Source organism: Pseudopodoces humilis, chromosome 23 (assembly GCF_049639895.1).
Source record: "Pseudopodoces humilis isolate 2021_Gansu_Grassland_sample_001 chromosome 23, ASM4963989v1, whole genome shotgun sequence".
NCBI lineage: Eukaryota > Metazoa > Chordata > Aves > Passeriformes > Paridae > Pseudopodoces > Pseudopodoces humilis.
Window position 1 is genome coordinate 1,392,495 of NC_142222.1, and position 23,086 is coordinate 1,415,580.

The window sequence follows — 23,086 nt, forward strand, 5'->3', positions numbered from 1 at the left end:
GCTGTGACTAAGCCCGCGCTGGGCTGGAGCAGCCGCAGCCTCCCTGCCTCACCCCGGCCCTGGTGTCACCAATTCTGCAGGTCCCACGACCCCAGAGCGCCCATCTCCCTCCTGCCACCAGCCCTGTTCCATATTTAATGTTTCATGTCCACCTGAGTCTGTAATTAAAGGGTCTGCAACCCCCAAAACCAACCCCAGCTCATCCCAGGATGGTTCCATGCACTCGGCTCCTTTACTGCCTTTGGGTGCAAGTCCCCTGGAAGGCCCGGCAAAAGAAAAGCAGTTTGGCTGTTTAATGTTAAAAGACAAGTGGGAAAAACATTCCCAAGGTTTTACAGCTTACTGTGCCCTTTCACTTGGCATTCCCGGTCTCAATTTCTAGACTTTAATCTTCAACACATAGTTTATTACTGCTGCTTTTCTTTAAATAGTAATATTTGCTAGGAAATGCAGTGACTGCATCCCTACAGCCGCTGCTGGGCGTGTATCTCCTCTCTCCTGTGAGGAGCTGATGGATATAGATCCAGGCAGCTGTGTGACCTTTACAGTCTCACTCTGAGTTCAGGGATGTGGATGTAAGATTGTTTCAAGTAATTTTGATTTTATTACAAACCAAAATACTTCACATTCAATGGCACCTCAGGTTCACAGGATAATTACTCTAATTAAAAACAACAACCCGAACCTAAACACCTTGTCTAGGTACTGGTGCAGCTGCAGCTCAGTTAGGCTCTTCCATGAGATCCCAAACTTGGGAGCATCCAACACCCCAGCTGCTTTGGCTCCCAGGTTTCCTGTGGGACATGATTCCAGCATTACACCTTAGCAGGAAGCTGTCTGACAAACAATTTACTGTTCAATAAACACACAAGCTGCATCTGCAGAGAACCATCTTCACCATCCAGCTGATTGCCAAATCCAAACGTTTGGTACCGAAGCTCAGGGATCAGCTGATGTGATGGGGGCTGTGTCTGAGCAGTTACTTGTGGCACCTCCTCAGGCACGTCGCTGCTAACGCTGAGGGAATAAAACCCTTAAACAGGAGCTTCATGCTTTGCTCTCCTTTTTTGTGGGAGAACATCAGGGTCCCGAGAACCATTTTATTCCTGTTCCCAAAAGCTGCAGTGGCTGTAGCTTCCAGCCTTCCCCACGAGCAGAAACCGAGGGATTATATATAACCTGACACCCCCAAATGACGGGGGGAGCAGCTGAAGCTCCTTGGTTTGTGCAAAGCCCTCCTGCTGGGATATGTGCTAATACCACATAAAAGTAACAACTGTTGAGGAGCTTCCCTGCCATGTCCCTTCCCATTCTTTATCACAAGTAAGTTAAAAAGACTGGACCACTGCAAGCTCTATTTTTACACCCTTGAGCACGTGCTGTCGCCTCTGAAAGCTGCTGCTGATTTAGGAAGGAACACAAAGAGGGAGGAACTGCATTTCTATACCCTGTACTGCACAAAGTGTGACTCTGTCCTTATTCTTTGTCACCATCAGCACAAAAGTACCGTGATCCTCTCTGCAGTCACAGGAGGTGTGAGGAATGAATGCCCATTCACGTTTAAGATCAGCTTATATGGCGTGTGATCCTTCCCAGCACTGCGAGGCAGCGGAATCCTGACAACAGCAGAGTCAAAAGGAACCCAGACAAATGTCAGCATTCATACAATTTAACAAAGCTCCCTACTTGTTTTTACAAAAAAAAAAAAAAAAGCCCCGAAAGGTTTTAAACAAAAGGAAATGTCCTTCATTCAACACTGGTAAAATCTTTCAGCGCTGTCAAAGCAACTTCAAAGCTTCTCCACATCTGCATGCTCCAGCCAAGCACTGCTGCCTGTCCTCAGGCCTTTGTGATGTACCCTTCTCTGATCAGGAAGTCATAGATTTTCCTGGTTTTGTTCACATCAATCTTGATGAGGGCTCGAGCCTGCGCCAGTCTCAGGCCTCCCTGTTTGTTGCACTCGTTCACTAAAGCAGCTTTATATTCCAAATAGGCTCCAGGGACCAGCCTCACCATCTGACAGAGCTGCAAGACAAAAGGTGAAGTTAATAAACACCAACACTTGTCATGTTCTTCCATTCCCAGAGCCCTGCTGGGGGAGGAACACGGGGAATATTTTCTTGAGAACACTTTCAGTGTCTCCTTGCACGGGGGAGGCACACGGGAATGCCATGACGAGCTGTTTGGATCCACAGGTAGGGAGGGGAGGAGCCTGCTGGATGCTGCATTCACAAACATTCCTGGTGGAAAAATAAAGGAGGAGGATGAAAGCGAGCCCTGGGCTCGCAGGAGCACAGCTCTGAGTGCGTCCTGTGTGGGCGTTGCTCCTTCCAAAGCCCGGGAAGCACACATGCCAGACTTGGAAGCAGCAACTGGGCTCGCTGGCCGGGAGCCAGGGAGGGCATCTGGCTGCTAATCCCCTGCAGGCTCAGGCTCTAATACCTTCTACAAAAGCAGCTCTGCCGGCCCCCTCCAGAAGTCTGGCATGGAAGCTGTGCAGGGAAGGCATTCCGTGGTTGGAAGTTTGGTAAGGAATGGCTTTGCACAGCCCCCGAGCTGTTTGGCTGCACAGCTCCTGCTCAGCTCCCAAATTCCAGCTGTCTTCCAGGAGCACGGCATTGCTCCTGCTGCAGAAACTGTCTGTCTCCTCCCTTTAATAAGGAAATGCTTCATGCTCATTCCTCACGGATAGGAAATTGCAGAATTCCTCAGACCTCAGACTTTCTGTCTCAGCTGACCAGGAAATCAGATTCCACACACACACACACACACTGATGCCCTGCCACCATTATTCCCGTGCTGAATGGAGCCAGAAATGCCAGCTCCACACGGAGCCGTGAGCCGATTCCCAATGCTGCCAGCTCCAGCCAAGGGAAACACACACGGAGGGCAGGCTGAGATACAGCTGTGCTTTGTGGGCACTGCAACCTGCCTGGGGCAGCCTAAGGACACCTTAGGAGTTCTATTAAGAAATAATAATCTCTTATTTCAACAGTTTTTCACTGAGTTGGAGGCCAGGCCTGCACTGGGCTGAAAAACAACCAGGGCTCATTAGGAAAATTAACCCCTCTGCTCAGCCCAGCCTCGCAGTGCAGGCAGGGAGATGGATGTTGTAACAGCACCAAATAACACCCTGGTGCTCTGCTCCTTTCTTTGCTAAATAAGCCAGTCTGTGCTGTATGTGTAGCACAGGAAATTAAGAAGCCAACTGGAAAACCTGAATGATTTCTGTGAGAAAGGAAGAGTAGTCAGGGCCTGTAACTGAGGTGATATTCACAGCTCCCCATACGTGGTGTGGGCAGCCCTGTGCTGTGGAGACACAGTTTATAGAGATGATCCTTCCATGCTTTCCTCACCTCCTTCTCCTTCTCGTTGAGTTTCTCTGTGCCTGGCAGGCCTGTGAGGTTCAGTGGTGGGGCGCTCCGTCTGCCTGTGGAATGAGAAAGGAAATGCTGGAGAATTGGAGCAGTTTGGAAGTGGCTGGGGTGTGTTAGGGAGGCAGTTCAACCCAGCTCGAGCCAAGTGTTTACAGACAGGGTTATTTAGGGCTTAGCATAAAGCTCTGCTGATGCGACAAAAGGTTCGGTTTTGCAATTTTAAGCTCTGTGAATGTTGCATGAGACTCGTGAGCTGTTGATTTTTGGGAGGAACTGCAAGACAAAAGCTTTGTGTCAGACTGGCATCGGGCATGGCTCAGCTGGGCTGAGCCTCCTGACTATCCCAGCTCCAGGCAGGGTGTGCCAGGTGTGCTGAAACCAGCACCTTGTAAGGATGCTGAGACTATTTATTGGTGTGATTAAGCAGCCAATTTCTCTCTGGCATTACTGACAACTTCATGAGGCAGAGTTTTCTTCAAATGCCTTTAAATATGTTGCAGGTATTGCAAGGCAAATGCAGTTTTGGCATTTATTTTTTGTCTGTTACAATAAACAGTTCTGAAGGAATATTTATCACAAGGTCATCTGGTATTTCTCACTTTCACTATTGTTTTTAACTTCGCTGGACATTACCTGGCACAGACTAAACTTTCCTAAGGGTTGTCTGCTTGCAGGTTTGTTTTTTTTTTTCTGATAGGATTTTTTTTTTTTTGTAACTTGCAGAGCTCAGGATAAAGTTTGGGTTATTTATTCACATTGGAAAAAAGTCTCTCACCCCTGTGCTGTGGGCTGCATATTCAGCAGTTAGAGATAGGTCTCTATCCCAGGACAACTTCCCAAATGTGGTAAAGTGATGAGACCTTGGGAAATGTGCCATTGTCTTTCCCAAGGCCCCTGCCCTGCCCAGATCCTGCCCCTGGCACTGGGAAGTCTCTCAGTCTCCTGGGCAGCTGCAGGAACAGACGGGATCTGGCTGGGTGTGAGGAGCCTGAGCAGAGAGCGCTGAGGGACTGGGGAGAAGCTGGAGTGTGAGTCTGTGGGAGGTGTAAAGGAAGTTATTTCTCAGCACTGCTCCCTCTTCCCATGGCATGGGGTGACTGTGCTAGGAGGAGACATGACAGAATCCAGTTTTACTCCTTTATAAACCTAGAAAATACCACACACACACAAACTACATTCAAGGAAACATATCAAGGCTGCAAAGTTAAGAGCTTAGAATCTAGAAGTGAAGCATTAATTTGCCCTCTTGTATATTCAGAGTGATGCAGCCTTTAATTAGAGCCACGTGGCAGCTCTTCCCCAGCATCCCCAGGCAGGATGTTTGCTTAATTAGCAACTCTATGGTATTTTGTTTGGGTTTTGTTCCACATGTGATGCTGCTTGTAAACACTGTGAGCTATCACAGCTCCACAGGCAACACAATCCCCTTCATGGGACACTGCATCCTTGACAGAAAAGGAAGTTCATCCCTCATTCCAGACCTTCAGCTGGAAGACAATGTCCTTCCTTCACGGACTCTGACACCCTGAGATACACAAAGCTGTTTTTTCTCCAAAATACCAGATCTTAGCAATCACCAAATAGGTTTAGAACAGTGCCCTGACTCACTGCTTGGGATCCTGACCTAAATTGCCGAGGCTCCTGGAAGAAATGAGGAAGAACATATAGACCCAGTGTCCACCTGTGAGAGGTTTGATTCAAGTGGTTTTACAGCATCCACATAAACACTGGGTGTGGGGACAGAGCCAAAGCCATTTTCCCTGGAAACATTTAACAACCTTGCAGTAAAACTTTATCCCAGCCTCAGTCACCCCGTGACCTCAACAGATGGGATGGGAATTTATTTAAGTCTTGTTCATGGGGACCTTGACTGACCCCTGAATCTGTCCTTACTGGGACTGAAAGAAGATGGGGTCCTCATGGTGGAAAAAACCCTAATTTGTGCTTACAGACTGCGAAAATTCCTTTGTTTCCTGCCTTGCTAATGTGGCTTTAGGATGGGTTTTGACCTCTAGTCAGAAAAATCTAGAAATTCAGCAGAAAATCCTGCAGGATATGTGAGTGGAATGACTTGCAGATTGATGTAATGTTGACTTAAGCAGTCCTTAACCGTGAGGCTTGAGGACTGACACTTTGACACTCAGGAAAAGGAGTCAGAAAAAGGCTGTCAGAGAGATATTACTGGGTTTTTAGCAGACATCATCTAACACTTACCTGTAGTTGAAGGAGCTGGTACTGTGGGAGTCAGGCCAGAATCACTGAAAATAAAGGAAATTTTCAAATTGCCTTCATGTTTTTAAGAATAACTGCATGTGTTGGCCCTGAAAGTGCTTCTTCTACAACTTGTAATAATTATACAATTCAACTTGCATAACCCAAGCCCTGACTAGAAGTCAACAGGATTTATAAATATTTAGTGTTCCCACATTGAAAAATATGTCTGAAACCTGTTAAAAAACCCAACGAAGAATTGTGGAGGGGGACACAATTAAAAATCCAGTGGAGACTGAGTGGGGAAATGCCAAACCATCTCCTGCACACAGGATGCACTTCCTTTATGTTGCAGCTTGCTCCTTAAATCCAAGTGCAGGGTGATGACACATTAATAATGCTGCTGCTTCTAAAATCATCGAAATATTTCAGGCATCAGCTGTGCCCTCATTAATATCCATAAAGAGCTCACTTCCCTCTGTGACTTTATGAACAGTTCAGTTCCTGAAATATAAAACTGAGGGGTTTGAGCCCCTCCTTTGCCTGCTCTCAACAAGCACTACTGCTGTCACCCACTTTCCTGCCCTGCTGAATTTTGCAGGCTGTTCCTACTTTGACAAATTGGGAATGGATTTGTTACTATCAGGCAGGAAAATGTGCCTGATGCAAACTAAACCACAGAATCCCAGGGAGGTTTGGTTGGAAGTGACCTTGAAGCTCATCGCATCCCACGGGCAGGGACACCTTCCACTGGAGCAGGCTGCCTCAAACCCCATCCAAGCTGGCTGTGGGCATTCCCAGGATGGGGCAGGTTCCCTGGACACCCAGTGGCAGTGCTTACATGTCTGCCTGGCGGCTGAGCCACTGCTGGCAGGCGCTGCTGTCCTGGATGTACTGCAGCACCTCCGAGAGCATCGTGCGCTTCAGCCGCTCCTCGTCCCGGCTCTTCTTCAGGTGGTCGTAGGTCCGGGCACCTGTGGCACACACACACCCTGCTCTCACCACCTGCCTCAGCCAGAAACTCCACACTGGCTTTTCCCTGCTTCAGGAAATATTGGGAAGTTCTCTACCTCGGGCCCAACCTCTGCTGTTCTCCCTTGTGATGACTACTTAGCACCAGAAGGGATTAGACTCCACCCTGCACCCTTCTCCCTGTTAAATTCAAAAACAAACAAAAAAGGCTTCCATGATCTAATTCCAGGATAAAACAGGGTATTTCATTGATGTGGAGGTCTCAGGCCTCTCTCCAGATATCTCATGTGTTCCCAGGCAATAAAAGTGTCCCAAGATAAGCCCCTGAGACCACTGTGCCATGACATAAATATTTTTTAATGAAACTTTTGCAAAGTGGTGCCCAGAGCAGAGCTGTGTTAGACACTGTGATCTCCAAGTTGATGGCTCAAATCAGCTCTAAACCAGCCCAGCTGGACTGTGCATCATTGCTGAAGCCTTGCTCAGTTCCAGAGCCTCTCTGAACTAAGTGTCTTTTTATTCAACACGTCCTGAATGTTGTAAAATCATCCTTTCCTTCCTTGATGGATGGGAATGGGCTGAATAATACATCAGGTACTTACTGCAGAAATTGGTGATTCCTGCTGCTCTGTATTCCTGGAGTCTCTTTATTTCCCTGCGCAGCTCAAATTCCACTGTTGGACCCCACGAGGTGGCAGGAGGGAAATCCAGAAAAGAAAAGTGGATCAGTGGGGTGGACTGGGAACGTGGCTCATTATTATTTGCCTGCACAGGTCAGCTCTGAATACACAAACCACAGCCAGAGTGAACCTCCCTCCACAAGATCTCAATCTCTCTGTGTCCCCATGCTCCTCGGTCACAGATTTCAGCTGGTTTCTAGCATTTGTGTGCTCAGAAAAGGCATTTTCTCTTCATGCTTTGATAGTCCCTTTGCCATTCCCTAGACAAGGCAAATAACAATAATGTGGGATTTCCGGAAGGCATTTCAATAGGTTTGAGGAACTACTCCAGCCAGGCTCCTTATACATCAAATATTCTCTTGGAACTATGATTTTCCTAGCTGGACCTCCCTAAATTTTTCCTTGCAGACAATTTTTTTTCCTGCAGTCAGTAAGATGAAATGTTTCTTTTCCTCAGAGATATTTCCTGTCTGTTGCTTTCATCAGCTGCCTTCCAGCACTGCTCAGTTATATAGGGAACAAGTTTCCTTGTGAATTTGTTTCCTGCTGCTGCTCAGGAGACCTGTGACTGTCAGGTTCACCTGAGGATCTACAGCCACTACAACAAAACCAAGTTCCAGGAGCAGCACTCCCATGTGGGACTCATGATTTTGCAGGATCATGCTTTTGGTATTTCACACAGGGTGTCCTGAAAACATGGGCACAACTGCGTAAATGCTTTGTTCTTTCTAATGAGCAACAACTCTCCCAGTTTAAGTCACAGAATGAAGCAGGATGTGGTGACTCGGGCTGGAATCTGCCTAAATGTAGGCTATGGGATGATTCAGGGATGGAACAATGCCTCTCTCCTAAGGTAAGGACATAATGACCACTGCACTATATAATTATGTGACATATCATAGTTTAACGTGTGTCTTTCAAAGAATTCAGTTTGCTGCCAGCTCCCAATCTCTCCATACAGACATAACATAGGGATTTTATTCTTCCCCTGGTACAGAGTCCCAGTAAATAAACAATGGTCTTTAGATAAAAAAATATTACCTCTAACACATGACCAGAATGTTCAGTCAGCTGCGAACTCAAACAAAGAGCTTGGATACAGTTTAGTGGAAAAACCCCACTCACTGCTCATTCAACGTATCAAACCACAAATGTATTTGTTTTCCTGAGGTAGTTAGATGGGGGAGGAGGAGAAAAACCACCTCCTGCCCTCCAGGAGAGGGATCTATTTAGGAAACAGATGATGCAACCTGTCCCTGTGTGTGCAGAGCCCTCACTCACACGCGTGGCTCTCGATGAACTTGTCGTGCTCCACGGGCCCCAGGATCCGGGCAAACCTCCTCATGGTCTCGTACAGGTCCTGCACCTCCTTGGGGTAGCGCCTTTCCAGAACTACAGGGGGAAAAGTGCCACACATTACCACTCCTGAGCCAGGAGAAAATATCTGTGGGGGCTGATGTGAGCTCCAGCCTCGGGACTGCCTAAAAATCCACAGTTTGGCTGTTTAGGTGTCACAACTACAAACTGCTGAATAAAAAACAACAAAAGTCACAGCCCTTAAAATCCTTAAGGCATAAAGGGTGATATTTAAATGTTGTTCAGACATTTCTCACAAGAGTGAGGTGCACTCCAAAGGCCTGGGTTTCACCTTCCCCCTTTGCCCTCTGCAGTAGAGCCCAAAACGCTTCTGGAGAGCAATTTTGAGGCAATAACTAAAAAACTGAGCTGGGAGTAGTTAGAACCAGACAGCTGGAAACAGCTGGGGCAGGAAATCTGCTGCAATTTAGAATGTCTGAATGTTCCAGTATGAACAAACCACACTGGTGACCTGGAAATGGTGAATGTGTGAAGTTTGCCACTTTGAAGTGAAGCAGTTACACCTGATACTCACTCTGAAATTTTCTGAGGTTTATCAGGCCATGATCTCTTATAATTCTGGAAATGAAAGAAAATTATATTAATAAAGGCCATTACTCCTGCATTGCCTCACAAACACAAAGGCTTCAGAAGAAACTTTGATTTAGACCATCACAGGAATCTAAAACTAAACACAAATGAAATCTCCATAAGCCCTGGGCTGGCTGGAATGGAAACATGATGCAGTGTGTCTTTAATCAGGGTAAATTTTGGACAGTGGTGTGCCTCAGCCTTGAGCACAAAGGGATCTGCAATCACTTGAAAGGTTGGAAATTGCTTCTTTAGGCACAGATTTCACATCTACAGCATCTTATAACTTGTCCTTCCAAAATCAGAGGTAATGAATGTGTCATGAACATGATTTCCAGCGTCAGAGAGAGACAAACATCCCTCTGCTAAAGCCCAGGGGAGAGCTGGACTGTAAATGCCACCACTGGAAACAAGAGAAAGGCATTTTTCCGTGGCAGCTTGGGTTTTAAAGACGTGATGGAGGTAACTCTGGGTTTGAACCGCTCCTGATGGGATCAGGGAAAGGAGCAGAGGGAGAAGCAGGCGCCTGATAAATCCCTTTGTCACCAGTGTGAGCAGTGCCACGTGCTCATTGCTCTGTGGTGACTCCACTTTGGCAAATAAGATACCACAGAGCTGGGCTGTCAAGGTCAGATCAGAACTTGCTCTATAAAATCCATTACATTTCCTCTGCCTTGCACAAAACCTTCCTGTCCCGTGCAGAGTCACCTTTCTGGGAGTGACATCAGCACTTTTGTGTCATTTTCCAGACTTTTGTCCCATTCTGCTGTTGAAACTTTACAAAACCTGACACTGATGTAACCCCAAGAGTTATGAAGAGCCTTGTAGCACTTTCCTTTAGTGTGACAAGATTGATGATCATGGAAATTACATCACATAAATACTTTTTATTTATGAATTATGAATAACCAGGTCAATCCTTCCTGTCACTCAGCAGAACTGTGTAGTTTTAGGAGAAGGACCGGAGCAGCCTCACTTCAAATCACTAATTCTTCCAGCAGAGAGTAATCCAGCAAGATGTAATTTTAAATATTGAACAAAGTATTTCAAAGTTATAATAAAACTTAATTTAATTAATAGATTGAGTCATTCTAGAACGCTGTCAAATGAGCTGAATAAATTATTCAAGCCCACATCAGCAATAGAGTTATCTTCAGTGTGGAAAACTAACTTAGGGATTAAAAATAATGATCCAAATATTTCTGGGGAAAAAGTGGGGGTCCAGCAATCAGTCACAGTCTGGCAGGATTTTTTTTCCCCTGAAGTAGGAAATTAATGATGTGTAATCCATCAGCATTGCACAGGGAAGGAAAAAATAGTTACTGCTTTAAAACTCACTTTTTCCGTCTCTGTCTTTCCTTGAGCCTGGAATGATAGATATCTACCACTGCAATCTTCAGAGCTGCAAAACACAAAGATTAAAGAATTCATAAGCAATCACTGCAGGAGGCTGAATTTCAAGCTTTTATGTTCACATTAGGCTGAAATGGTCATTGCTTTGCTGGTTTAAAAATCCTGAGGCAATTTTACAGGGGCATCAACTCATTAGAGACAAACCTGCAGTCCTTGCTACCTGGGGAAGGTTTCTTTTTGCTTACTCCTGCCAAATTCATCACTGTAAATACACTCATGTAAACATGAGCCTGGGCAGGTCCTGAGAACTCTCCTCTTCCTTCTTGGACTGTTTTGCTATTAGCACTTAAAATTTGTTCCTTCATACATATTCCTTCTCCTGAAAAAAAGATTTAAGGATCTGAGGTGTCATCTCTGGGCAAAGGCTTCTTAGCCCAGAACAAGGAACTCCAAAAAGCAGACACAGTTCTGAACTGAGAGGACTCAAAGTAGCCTTTGCTACAGTTCTTAAAAGCATCTGGAAGATTCCAGCTTGTTAACTTCCAAACTTATCTGTCTGCCAGAGAACAAAGAATAGTTCAGGACATGTGAAGAAGCCCAGGAAAAAGCCATACTCATTAGAAATCACATCCTTCCCAAAATCAAACCTGTCTGCAGCCTGGCTGAGCCACTCACAGAGCCTGCAGCTCCTTTTTCCTGCAGCCATTAGCTTAATAAACTTTTTTTTTTTGGGTAAATTCTTGAAAGACAAGATAAAGAGACACCTATCACCTTCCCTTCCCTAGCTCTGTTAGATAACACACAAATTCTAGGTTATTAAATGAGTGTAGAGGTGGATGATTTTTAGTGGGTTTTTTTTTTAGATTTATGTTAATAATTTCCATGTGCTCTCAGAAGGAAAAGGCTCAAGGCTTGGCAGTGGCTTAGAGGCTGTGACACAACCAGTTTTTGGAAAAAGGGAAACTGGGGTGGCCCAAGGGAGACAGAACCCAGGATCAATTTCTCTCTGTAGTTACACAAAAAGAGCAAAACTGATAGTGGCAGTTTATTGATTGTACTCTTGGATTAATAATTAATAATGCAATTAAGAAGTGTGGTTATGTGTCTATTTTAAATATGTATGTAGGTGTAAACACCAGGAAGCCCACAGCCTCTGGGAAATTCATCCCTGCATCCCTCTGGGTAATCAAATTTCATACAAACAGGGACAGCTGAAGCCCACAGGCTGTGGGGATTTGCTCAGGAGCTTGATCCCAAGGAAAAAACCCTTCAGTTTGTCCCAAATTGATCTGACATTAATCTAAGAGTAAAGGATTCTATATGAGATGGGGGGGTGCTGTCCTGTAACATTCCTACCTATTTTTCCAAATTTCTTGCATTTTTCAGCATCATCGTGTATTTTCATAGCGAGGGATCTAAGTTTCCTAATTTAAGAACAAGTAGAGATAGCAAATTCTCCTTTGTGCTAAAATGTGGGGACGAGAAATTGGGAATGCAGCAAGTTAAACATGAATGAAATCCATTAGGAAGGGTTGGAGTTGGTGCCAATTTACGGAAAATATTTTTGTAGTTTTGAAACCCTCTGCAAGCTCAGCCAACTTGTTATTTTCTGGGGTTTGTGTGGGCAGAACTTAATAAGTACATGCAGAAACTGTACTGGAGAACCTCTATAAATATCACAAGTAATTATGCACCTCTAACCATGGAGTTTTGATGCTTTCACCTGAGTGCACGATATTCTAAAGAAATGATGATCAGCTGGGGAGAGGAAGGAACAAATGAAGGGAAAAAATGGAGCTTCTGCTTCCAGTGAAATTAGTATTTGCTGCCACATGGCCTTTTGGAGGGGCTTTTGTTTTTAATAGCCATATTCACACAGGACCAGGCGATTACCAAATCTGGAATGCATGAACAACTCCGACTACTACACTGCTACACGCTGCATGGAAATGAGAGAGGAGATGCTGGGGGAATGAGAATGATCTGCCTGTGCTTTTCCCCATGGATGCTGGCGGGGAAGCAGTTGTTTGTGCTGGTAATGTGAGATAATCCAAGCTGACACCGTGCTCAGAGTGTCCACTCTGGGCCCTGATAAGGCTCTTTGCTGTGCTCACTGCAGCTCTGAAGGCCCCACTGATAGGCAGCAATTCAAGGCTCCTTCCTCCATTCCAAAAAAAAAAAACCACAAACAAACCAACAAATATTTTGGTTTCTCCAGAGCGTGTCCGAAACAGCCTTTGCTTTTCATTCTTCTTCAGCCTCACTTGGTCTGCAGGAAATTTTGTTGAGCCCTAATGAGTAAGAGCTTTGTTCCACGGAAGCGAACCTGCCTTGGCAGGGATAATGGGAAGAATGCAAACTAATCCCAGTAAACAGTCTGTGGGACCAGTGTTTGCTGGGCTGGGGACACACTGAAGGGCTGCAGTCCAAATTCACCCACCCTGGAGGGAAGCAGGACCCATGGCAAACAGTTATCTGCCTTTGGAGCAAGGCAGCAACTTCCACAGCAGAATAAACACCCTGTTCTGTCAGGAAGGACACTGACTGCCTTGCAGCTTGAAATCAAATTTCCCTGCCAGTTGCAGCCTATTTCCACTCACTTCTAAATCTGTGGTTTCAGCAATTACTTTACAGCGTTAGAAGTGAAAAATCATTTACATGAGAAGGGGGGAAAAAAAGCTGGGAAAAAGATAAATTACCAACGTTCTAATTCAGCCTGATGAAAACTTGTAGTTCATGAAATATTCAAGCACTGTGGGCTGAATTAGGGTTGTAACTGGTTGGTGCTTTTGATCTGTCCATTATGTTTTTGTGTAACTGCAATATATATTTGCATGCCCTTACTGTACTGCCAGCACTGAATAAAAGAGAACAATTCCAGAATTTAATTGAAATATGAGATTTTTTTGCCATCTCACTAATACCAAGAAGTGACTGAGTGATGTCTGTGACCTCCTGTGAGGTGGGGAGAGCTGAGGAGGCAGCAAGTACAGGTTCTGCATTGCTCATAAGAGCTGCCTGGGAGCCTTCCCACCTTGTATTAAATAGCATTTTCTTGTGGGAATACCAAGAACTTGTTTAGAGTGACAGAGGGAAATCTAACAGGTAACTCATGAGATAAAGCTACAAATATATGTCATATAAAAGATAGAATACACCAGAAAACAGAGGTCAAGCATCTTAGATCTAGAACTTCTTAAAAAATATTATTTATGAAACGTTACGAAAAGCAATGTGTGAGAAAGGGAACAAGGAGGAATTGGAATTCCACTCCAATGGAAGCACAAATATTCCTTGTTGTGTTGGGATGTGCAGCACTGAGCAGTGACTGATGCACCAAGAGAAGGAAAGAGAGACCACAGAAATTGTACTGGCTGGGGTGTTCCCAGGGCCTAGCCTGAGTGACTTGCAGAAAATTCAGTATGAAAATAGTTTTCAACAATTAATCTTGAACCTAGTGAGGTTTAATGTGTGGCAAGAAAACAAATGGAAGATTTTCTTCCCATCCTGAGCCTTAATTTTGGCTGCCAGGCCCTGTTTGGGTTTCTCTGGGCTATAAAATGTGTCACATTTTCACCTTTACAGCCAGGTTACCTCCCAGCCCATCAGCTACAAAGCACAAAGGCTCCTTAAACCAGCCCTGCTCTCAAGAGCCACATGTTGAGCCATTTCCTGCCCCGTGGGCTCCTACAATTGGGTTGCAAAATCCTCTCCAGCTGGGCAGCTGAGCCCTTTAAAACTGCAGGACAAGGAGGATGTGGCTCCTTCCTTTTTTTGTATTAAATCGCAGAAGTGAGAGATCTCATTCCAAATTCTTTAGAAAAGAATTCCTTCTCTCCTCAAGACACCTCATGTGAAAGGGAAAAAGCTGGCTGGACCCTGGGACTTCATTATTGCCAGGCTTTCTCTCTCACGTGGGCAGATCTGGGACAGCTGTGGGAAGGCAGATGCCAGAGTTCCTGGGCTAAGAGATCCGAAGTGCAGCTGCTCACGCTCCACAACCTCTGCCAAGCAGTTTGCACAGAGCAAATGCCTGACATCTCTTCCCAAACACTGAAGACAACTGAAGGATGGAGTAGAGAACATCCAATGAAATTATCAGGCAAAAATATTGGGCAGACAGGGGGAAGTATTTTTTCACACAACACATAATTAAATTGTGAGCTCTTAATTCGATTGTGAAGTCCCTGTTGCAGGATGTGCAGGAGCACAAGCAGATCCAGCTCCAGCAGGAGTCAGCAGAGCTCCTGGAGGACAGGACCTGGCAGGAGAGACCTCAAATGGCTGAACTGTGCCTGGGGGGAAGGCAGGTGTAAGGGGAGTGCTGCAAAACCCGCTTGACTGAACATAAATCTATCAATTAATGTGCAGATTATTAAGTAGGAGATTATTTCTCTTTTTCAGTTCACCAGGACCCATAAGAGGATGAAACAGCAGAGAGCTGGCATGAGGAATCCCTGCCATGGCCTCAAGCCAGTCCCCCTCTCAATAAATGCTGGAAGGGGAGAGGCTGACATACGACTCTCATAGCCTTCCCTGAGCCAGGGGAGTTTGCATTCCTAAAGCTCCTGCTACACTGCTCAGCTTCAAACTGGTGTTTTTAACTTTGCCAAGACTGTCTGTATGTAACAGGATTTGTCTGTCTCCAAGGGATGCAAAGGCTTTAGCTTAGAACTGCCTGACACAGATGGCAGAATTCTGAGGCATAAACATAAACCCTGCGTGTACTTACAAATGTGGGAAAAAGCGGGAGCTTCTCCTCTCTGTGGATTAAAATGTCACTTTAGTAATTCCTGTTATTTCATGTTATTAAGGCAGCCATGTTCACAAAACTCAGAGCAGGAACTGGGCTCACAAAATCATCTTCACAATAAAAAGGAAGTTGTCACACACAGCTGATGCTACTCTAACTCAGGCCGTGTTAAATGTATGAAAAATCACACAGCTTTGAGTCCAACACTTTTAATGTGTTTCACATAGTCTTAAACTACACACCTCCTTGCTGCCTCCATTAATACCTACCCTGATAGATTTAATGCATTAAAAACCCAAACATTAAACCCCATGCATTAGAAGTGTATGTTCCCTTTTAAAGTGTGTGGAGAAAGAGACCCAATGAAAAGCTGCACAGGCATCTGAAACAGTTTTCAGACTGGGTACAAAAATATGGCACTTACCATGCAAAATGTCTGAATCATCTTCTACAAAATCAATATCTCTCAAATCCCACTCAGCATAGTTGTCAAACTCCTGTTCAGAGGTGATTAATACATTGTCACTAACAAGCACTAAAATATTGGCCTCAGGTTTCAGAACATGCAGAAGGTCTGGGAACAGAGATATTTACTGAGACACAGGGCACAAGGTCCCATCCTTGAGCAACAAACAGCATAGGGGAGCTTCACCTGGGGAAAATGTGTGTAAATGCACACCCATGGCTGCAGCTGGAGCAGGGTGCTGTGACAGGACAGTGGGAATTAATCAGGTCATGACTTCCTGACTGTGATGGAAATCACAATCACTGAATGCCCCAAGCTGGAAGGAACTCACAAAGATCACCAACTCCTGACCTGGCTCAGGACACCCCCAAGAGTCCCCACCATGTGCCTGAGAGCCTTGGGTGTGATTTTTGGGTGCTCATTCTGCTCAGAGGTACAAAACCAAGCCCCTGTATGGCTGAACTCATTCCTCCATGGACATGAGCAGGAACTGGGGCCTTGGGCCCCTGGCCAAAAGCATGGAAAGCAATGCAGATCTCCTAGGTGACGTCTGGAGCAGGGCTGTGTGTGCTCCCCTCGGGCAGGTGGCAGTGCTGCAGCTGATCATTTGGCTGAGCAGCCAATTTCCAGCGCCCAGCCCACTCAGCAGGGCCACCCTGGCTGGACAGCTGGACATCTGGTGGCAGCAGCACGTCCTGCAGTCTCTGCTGCCTCCCCCAGCTCTGCAGGCCACCAGCGCCACCTCTGGCATCAAACCCTTAATTAATCCAGAGCTTTAATCACGGAGTATCTCAGCCTGGAAGGGACCCGTAAGGATCAGAGTCCAACTCCCTGCTCCTCGCGGGATAACCTGAAATTAAACCACAGGACTCCCAGCACCCCTCAGTCCTGTGCCCTCCTGTGAGGTTTCTCAAGGAAGAGCAAAGACAGGCAGGGGCAAACAGAGGGGTGTGTGCTGAGCTTGCACCCAGCAGCAAATTTAAAACAACAGGAGGAGAGTCAGTCTTACCTCAACAAAGTCAGCTCTGGCTGGCATGTACCCAGCCATGTCCCTGGAGAGCAAGGAATCAAAGGCAGGCCGGGGGGGATCATCAGCAGCTGAAAAAAAACCAAGGTTTTCAGTTGTTGAATAGGGCTTGAGATCTTTTTTTTTTTTAAGGATCTGTAAGTAAGTGTTTATTTTGCAGGAAAAGTGGGAATAATTAGTTGAAGAAAAATACCCTGATTGGGCTTTTATTCAGTATTATAGTCAGAAAAGACAGAGTTCATCCAGAGAAAAATGCAGCAATCTGAGATCTTCGTAGTATTCTCAAGAGTCAAGCACAAATTCAAGGTAATAAACAGGTAATGGAATGTAAACTTTACATTTTGGAGCTCAGCATCCCCCTTTAAACCTCTGCAGATCCCTGGGGCTCAGCGTGCAGGTTCTTTTAGTTAATAGCAACAGGAATGTTAAATCTGCCTTCTTCTGGGGACCATTGACAGAGCTGCAATTAAAGCCAGAGAACTCCCAGTTTTTACAGCACTTCCCAGCTGAGGAGCTTGGTGTTTTACAGACAGTAATAGTCTGAGGCTCACAATGCACTTGTGCAGGAGCTGAGCATTGTGTGTCCCAAGGCACAGATAAAGCAGGCTGAAGCACAGAGAGTTTGTCTTGGCCCAGGGCACATAAAAATATCAATAACAGCCAGGGACAGAACCAAAATTGCCCAGTTCCTACCGTTTAGCTCTAACCACTTTACTGGGAAATGTAAACCTCCAGACAGCCAGCAACTGCCTCACCCAGAGAGGCTGGGGAGCTCTGGAATGAACAGCTGCCAGACTGGGGGAATGCTAAAGATGTGAAATGCAAGGAAAACTGAGAATTTGTTAACTTGCTGCAGACTGTTTTAACAGGCAGTTTTCAAGAGAGAGGTGTGAAATCAGCATAGTTGAAAGGAGTGATTTTATGACAAATTAAATCAGCAGTTAGGCCTGGGACACAGCGTGTACACAGTAATGTGCACATGATCAGAGGAAATGTTTGAAGGCAGAAATCCCTTCTCAGTTCCCTTGGCAGTGCAGGGCTGGACAGGTGAGAACCACATTCACACGCTATCCTGAGGGACACACGTGAAGGAACTTCCAATCCAATGGGTAAAACATTCAGGTTTCTGCTGGGGTGATTTCTGTGTGCTCTGGCTGTGGAGGAGCTTCTGCTTTTGAGACCCTGATGTTTGTGTCAGACCATGCTGTTTCCTGCCTTTTCCCATGGAACTGTCAGCCTTGTCTATCTGATACAGCCAGGAATTAATCCAGTGTGAAGAGAACCCTACTCCTGACATTCTCCAAGCCAGTTATCAGAACAGGTTATCCCTTTGGGAATGGAAGCAAACAGGATCTGTGGTGCCTGTCCTTCCCAGGGCTGCTGATTCCAGCCTTGGCAGAGCAGGGATACTCACAGTGGAAGGGAATGGCTGTCTCGTGCTGCTGAGCCTCCTCTGCCTGCTTCAGGTTCAGCAGGGTGGATGCAAACAGGGGGTTGTTGATGAAGTGTTTCATGTAGTGCTTCTCACATTCCTCCTTGGATTTGGTGCACATCTGGTTAGCCACGTCCTGCCTGGAGCGGGGAGAGGGGGAGGCTTCATATGAACAACACAGAAATGTTGGGGTTTTTCAAATTTCTCCAGTGGGAAATGATAATTTTGGACAAGAGGTTGGTTGTGTGCAGAGAACCAGCCTGTGATGGTGTCTGAACTCACATTCTCAGCACCAACACTCACATGTTTGTGCCAGAGGACATTTTTGGGTGCCCAAGAACAATGCAATTCACTGTTTTCCTATGGGAAACCCTCTGGCTGACAGAATGTAGCACATCTTTAACAGGCTTGAAATTTATTGATGTGATTTGAGAGCTTTTTACACATTTTACTGACTCCAGGTAATGGTAAACTCTGTAACCAGTTATCAGTCTTACTTCTGACAGCAACGTGTGCCCAAGAACTCTCACTTCTGCTTCTGTGATTTCTGGGATTCTGTACTTTTAACACAACTATTTTTAATAAAGGAAAAGACAGATAACTCATGAAAACAGGATCTGATACTCCATCCTTCCACTTTAGCTGCTGAATCAGTGTCTCACCCACAAGGAGTCATTGAACAGTCAATGTGCACTGATGAATTCAACAGAGATCCAGGGAAAAGAAAGGAAAAACTTCCCAGCAATGACTGAAATTGGCTGACCCACTGAATTCTCACCAGTTCCCAAATCCACAGTCCATCACAGCTTCCAGGAGAGACATTTCCTCCTGAGCTGTCCAGTTGGGATCCAGGACAGGGAAGTCAGATGTCTGGAGAAGAAAAAAGCAGAACAAATTGTGATCCTCTGTTCCAACCCACCTCAGAAAGGGCAAAGTTCATGGGGTGACACAAGAGATAATTCTGGTAGTTTTAAGCTTTCACAAAACCTGATTGAATAATTATTGGATTATTTAGGGCACTCGGTCATCAACCACAGCAAATACTGGTACATGTTGTGTCTCCCAGCTGTAATTCCATGATGTTATACTATGACACAGTAAAATTACTGGAGACTTTAAGAATTATTAATTTTGAGGCACGAGAAACAAGCCTAGAGAAACAGAAATCAATGTCCCTGGTTAAAGGACTGTAATTCTAGTGAGGTGCATTGTGCTATCCAGACACAACAAAAAGATGCAGCTGTAAATGACCCCACTACTCCATTCTGTTTCAGGTGGATATTTTTCTTTTTTTAATAGTTTTAAACCTCTGAATCAAAGGATTGCATCACTTAACCTTTCAATGTAATATGAGTAAGCAAGGGTTCCTAGCTCTTGGGAAGTTGTGAGAGCCCAGAATTGAGTAGGTGCTGTCCAAAAGGAATATTTACCATTATCTCATAAGTGTGATCACTTTGATGCTTCTTGTATTCAAACCCTCGGGTGAAACACTGCAGAACAAAAGATCAGAACTGTGTTATTTCTGCCCTGAAGAGGTTTTCACCGGTCCCTTTTTAACTTTCATTCTCTGACCACCTGCCCATGTCTCAATCCTTCAGCCTCCAAACCCCCTTTGTCATTTCCCTGTCCCTGAGCAAACAAGTGTGCTGATCCATGTTTGGAGAGAGCAGTTATAATGTGTCCCTGGACAGCCTGGCACCAGGCAGGCTTTTGATGGCTCTCCCAGAGCAACGAGAGGCTCTGCCCTGCTGCTGACACTCACCTGCAGGCACAGCAGGAAGGGAGGGGGCCCACACTCAGCACACTTCACGTAGGGCTCCGTCAGGTACGAGGAGCAGCCTCGGCACGGGGGCTTATCAAAAGGGTCACCTGGGAAAACAAGAGGAAATCTCCTGTGACACGAGCACAGCACTGCTTTGACAGCCCCTAAATTCACCTGTGCCCAGCCCCAGCAGTTGATGGCTCTTGTGGGTCCAGCGCAGGATGTTCTGTGGTTCTATGGATTTTAAATGAACTCAATTGTGCAACAAAATAAATAAGATTGTCAGGTTATAATGGTTTCAAACTCAAAGAGAGCAGGGTTAGATTGGAGTATTTGGAAGAAATCCTTCCCTGCGAGGGTGGGGAGGCCCTGGAACAGGATTATCAGAGAAGCTGATCCCTGGAAGTGTCCAAGTGTTCCCCTGGAAGTGTCCAAGGCCAGGCTGGATGGGGCATGGAGCAACCTGGGATAGTGGAAGGTGTCCCTGGCCCTGGCAGGGGGTGGAATTGGATGGGCTTTAAGGTTTCTTCCAACCCAAACCAGTCTGAGATCCCTTGATTCTGATTTTTTCCAAGAAAATAGATTTGAAGCAGCTCAATTACAAGTAGACAGAAATAAGACAAAACTCACACTGAATCATTGGTATGACCACTCAACCATGTCCCCAAAGTGCCACATTCACACATTTTTTGAACACTTTCAAGGATGGTGACTCCAAAATCCCACTGCTCCAGGAAATCATTGTACCATGCAGCATTTTCATGACCAGATGTGGGAGGTGAATTATCTGATAGCACTTACTGCTGAAGGAAGCCAGGCACTCCATCCCTCCCTCCTGGTGCTGGCTGTGCTCCTTGGAGTAAAACTCGGCTGGCCTAAGCACCCGGAGCGTGACCCCTGTCCCAAACTTGTAAACCAAAGGGAATTCTCTCCCTGCAGCCACCTCTTCCACAGCTCTCACAGGTGTGATCCTCCCAGGATGTCCTGAGCAGGAAGCAGAAGGGCTGTCAGAAGCCTCCAGACCCCATTCCACACAGATCAGAGTCTGTTCTCTGGGTAAGGGGAGAAATCAAACGTGGAGATGTGGAGTGATGGGGATGCAACCCCACAGTGAGGGTTTCCGTGGGAATGGATGTGTGAGCGGAGAGTTATGAGCAGCTGCTGTGCAAGGAAATGCTCTCCACCTCCCAAAAGCACTCCCCATATCCCACTCCCTCATATCCCACTCCCTATATCCTACTCCCCAATCCCCCACATCCCAACCCTTAAATCCCTCACATCCCAATCCCCACTCCCTATATCCCAATCCCCGCTCCCCACATCCCCATATTCCAGTCCCCGCTCCCCATATCCCATATCCTAATCCCCCAATTCCCACTCCCCACATCCCAATCCCCATTCCCCTACATCCCAATTCCCGCTCCCCCCATTCCCATTCCCATTCCCATTCCCATTCCCATTCCCGTCTCCAGCCCCGGCTGCCCCCTCTCCCCATCACCGCCAGGCGGCGCCCCCGCCCGGCCCCGCCCCCTCAGGGCCCCGCTGCGGCCCCGAGGCTCCGCGAGCAGCGCGCGCGCTGCCGGCGCCCCGCTCCCCGCGCTCCCCGAGCCCCTCTCTCCGCGCTGTCCCCGGCCCGGCCCGGCCCCGGTTCGGCCCGCAGGAGGCGGCGAGGGGAGCCAGGGGAGCCGGGGCCGCCGGGGCCGCCTCTCACCTCGCTTGGGGCGGCGGGTCGGGCCCGCGCGCGCCCCGCCGTGCGCACGCGCCGGGAAGGGAGGGGCGCGCGCCCCCTGGCGGACCCGGTGCGCGCCGCAGGGCCCGCCCCGCCCCTCGCGGGGCCTGAGGGCGCCGGGCCCGGCCGGGGGTCCTGGGGGGGGCCCGGGGTGGTCCCGCGGGGAAGGGAGCCCTCGACGGCCCCAGAGCGCCTCTGACCGTCCGAGAGAGCCCCGAGCTCCATCCCACAGTCACCGGAGCAGCTTTCCGCCGGCTCCTGCCGGTGCTCGGCCTTCGGGGGCATCCTGCCGGCTCCTGAGGCGGCAGAGGGATGGTGTTCATGGGGAAAGGGCTCTCCAGCGGCCTCCCAGGGCACTGTGCATGGCCTTGTGAAGCAGGTACGGGAGGAGCTGGTTTTGTGGTGGATTAGAATAGGATATAACGAGAGAGCATCCCAGAGTGGTTTGGGTGGGAAGGAACCTTAAGGATGATCCAGTGCCACGCCCTGCCATGGGCAGGGACACCTTCCACTGTCCCAGGCTGCTCCAAGCCCCATCCAGCCTGGCCTTGGACGCTTCCAGGGATGTGGAACCTGTGCCAGGGTCTCCCCACCCTCACTGAGCAGAATTCCTTCCCAATACTCCATCTAACCCTGCCCTCTGTCAGTCTCAACCCTTCCTCCTTGCCCATCTCTGCTCCCTGTTGGAACTATTTACCAGAAAGATTAAAAATACTGGCAATTATTTCCTTTTCCTGTTGCCCAGGCTGCAAGTGCATGTGAAAAACTATGGGAAAAAATTAAGGATTTGGGAGAGGCAAAGTCTGGAATGTCAATGAAATATTTATTGCTTCTACTAACAGGTTTTTCCTGCATCTGGGAATTAGGACTCTGGGTGGTTAATGGAAGGAATCAGCATATGGGAATCTTCTCAGCAGCTGGTTCCTGCTGTTCCCAGGAAAGGTAATGCATCTGCAAGGTAAAAATGCTGTCCTGAAGCCTGCAACTGTCCATGGACTTCAGATATTCCAGTGTCTTCCTGTAATGTCTCTAGCATGGGAATGAAAAAATGTGAATGAGGAACATTAAAAATCCATGGAGTCTTACAGGTTTTTCAGACAGTATTTTAGTGACATGACATCTCCTGGCTGAGCTGAAGCCACAGACCCCTGATGGCTCTTGGAGAGAGCAGTGACAGAAAAAGTCTTTTTTCTGAAGTCTGCTCCAATGGTTTCCAACTTAGCAGAGGCCTGAAGGTGCTTGATGGCACGTGTGAAATGGCTCCAAAGGGTCTCAGCTCAATTCCCAACCTCTCTCCAAGCACATTTGTCACTCCAGTTGCACTCCAAGAAGATCCAAGTGGATACTTTGGAATTAAGTGCTCACACGCTGCTACTT

General features: G+C 46.9%; 1 protein-coding gene across 2 annotated transcripts; it reads right to left on the minus strand.

The window, feature by feature from the left end:
- Nucleotides 1-581: 581 nt before the first annotated feature.
- On the minus strand, nt 582-21,744 carry TADA2A (transcriptional adaptor 2A). 2 transcript variants are annotated; one of them, XM_014254883.2, is made up of 16 exons: nt 21,692-21,744; nt 20,782-20,964; nt 19,981-20,087; nt 19,649-19,708; nt 18,997-19,088; nt 18,201-18,358; nt 16,769-16,857; nt 15,718-15,790; nt 10,526-10,589; nt 9,132-9,175; nt 8,522-8,632; nt 7,163-7,234; nt 6,430-6,562; nt 5,592-5,635; nt 3,357-3,430; nt 582-2,025 (listed from the first exon to the last, which is right to left on the minus strand). In XM_014254883.2, the coding sequence occupies exons 2-16, from the start codon at nt 20,804-20,806 to the stop codon at nt 1,840-1,842; spliced, it is 1,332 nt and encodes a 443-aa protein (XP_014110358.1). In that variant the 5' UTR covers nt 20,807-20,964; nt 21,692-21,744; the 3' UTR covers nt 582-1,839. The 2 variants fall into 2 exon arrangements, with proteins under 2 accessions (XP_014110358.1, XP_005525740.1); XM_005525683.3 differs by having other exon boundaries at nt 20,782-21,032; nt 21,692-21,729.
- Between the last annotated feature and the right edge of the window lie 1,342 nt (nt 21,745-23,086).

Bases quoted from the DNA above. Each gene is read 5' to 3' on its own strand.
- TADA2A (XM_014254883.2), bottom strand. From the start codon at position 20,806: ATGGAGTGCCTGGCTTCCTTCAGCA. The intron at 19,709-19,980 runs GTGAGTGTCAGC...TTTGTTCTGCAG, and splicing joins CCTTCCTGCTGTGCCTGCAG to TGTTTCACCCGAGGGTTTGA. The intron at 15,791-16,768 runs GTAAGACTGACT...ACCTCTGAACAG, and splicing joins CCAGAGCTGACTTTGTTGAG to GAGTTTGACAACTATGCTGA.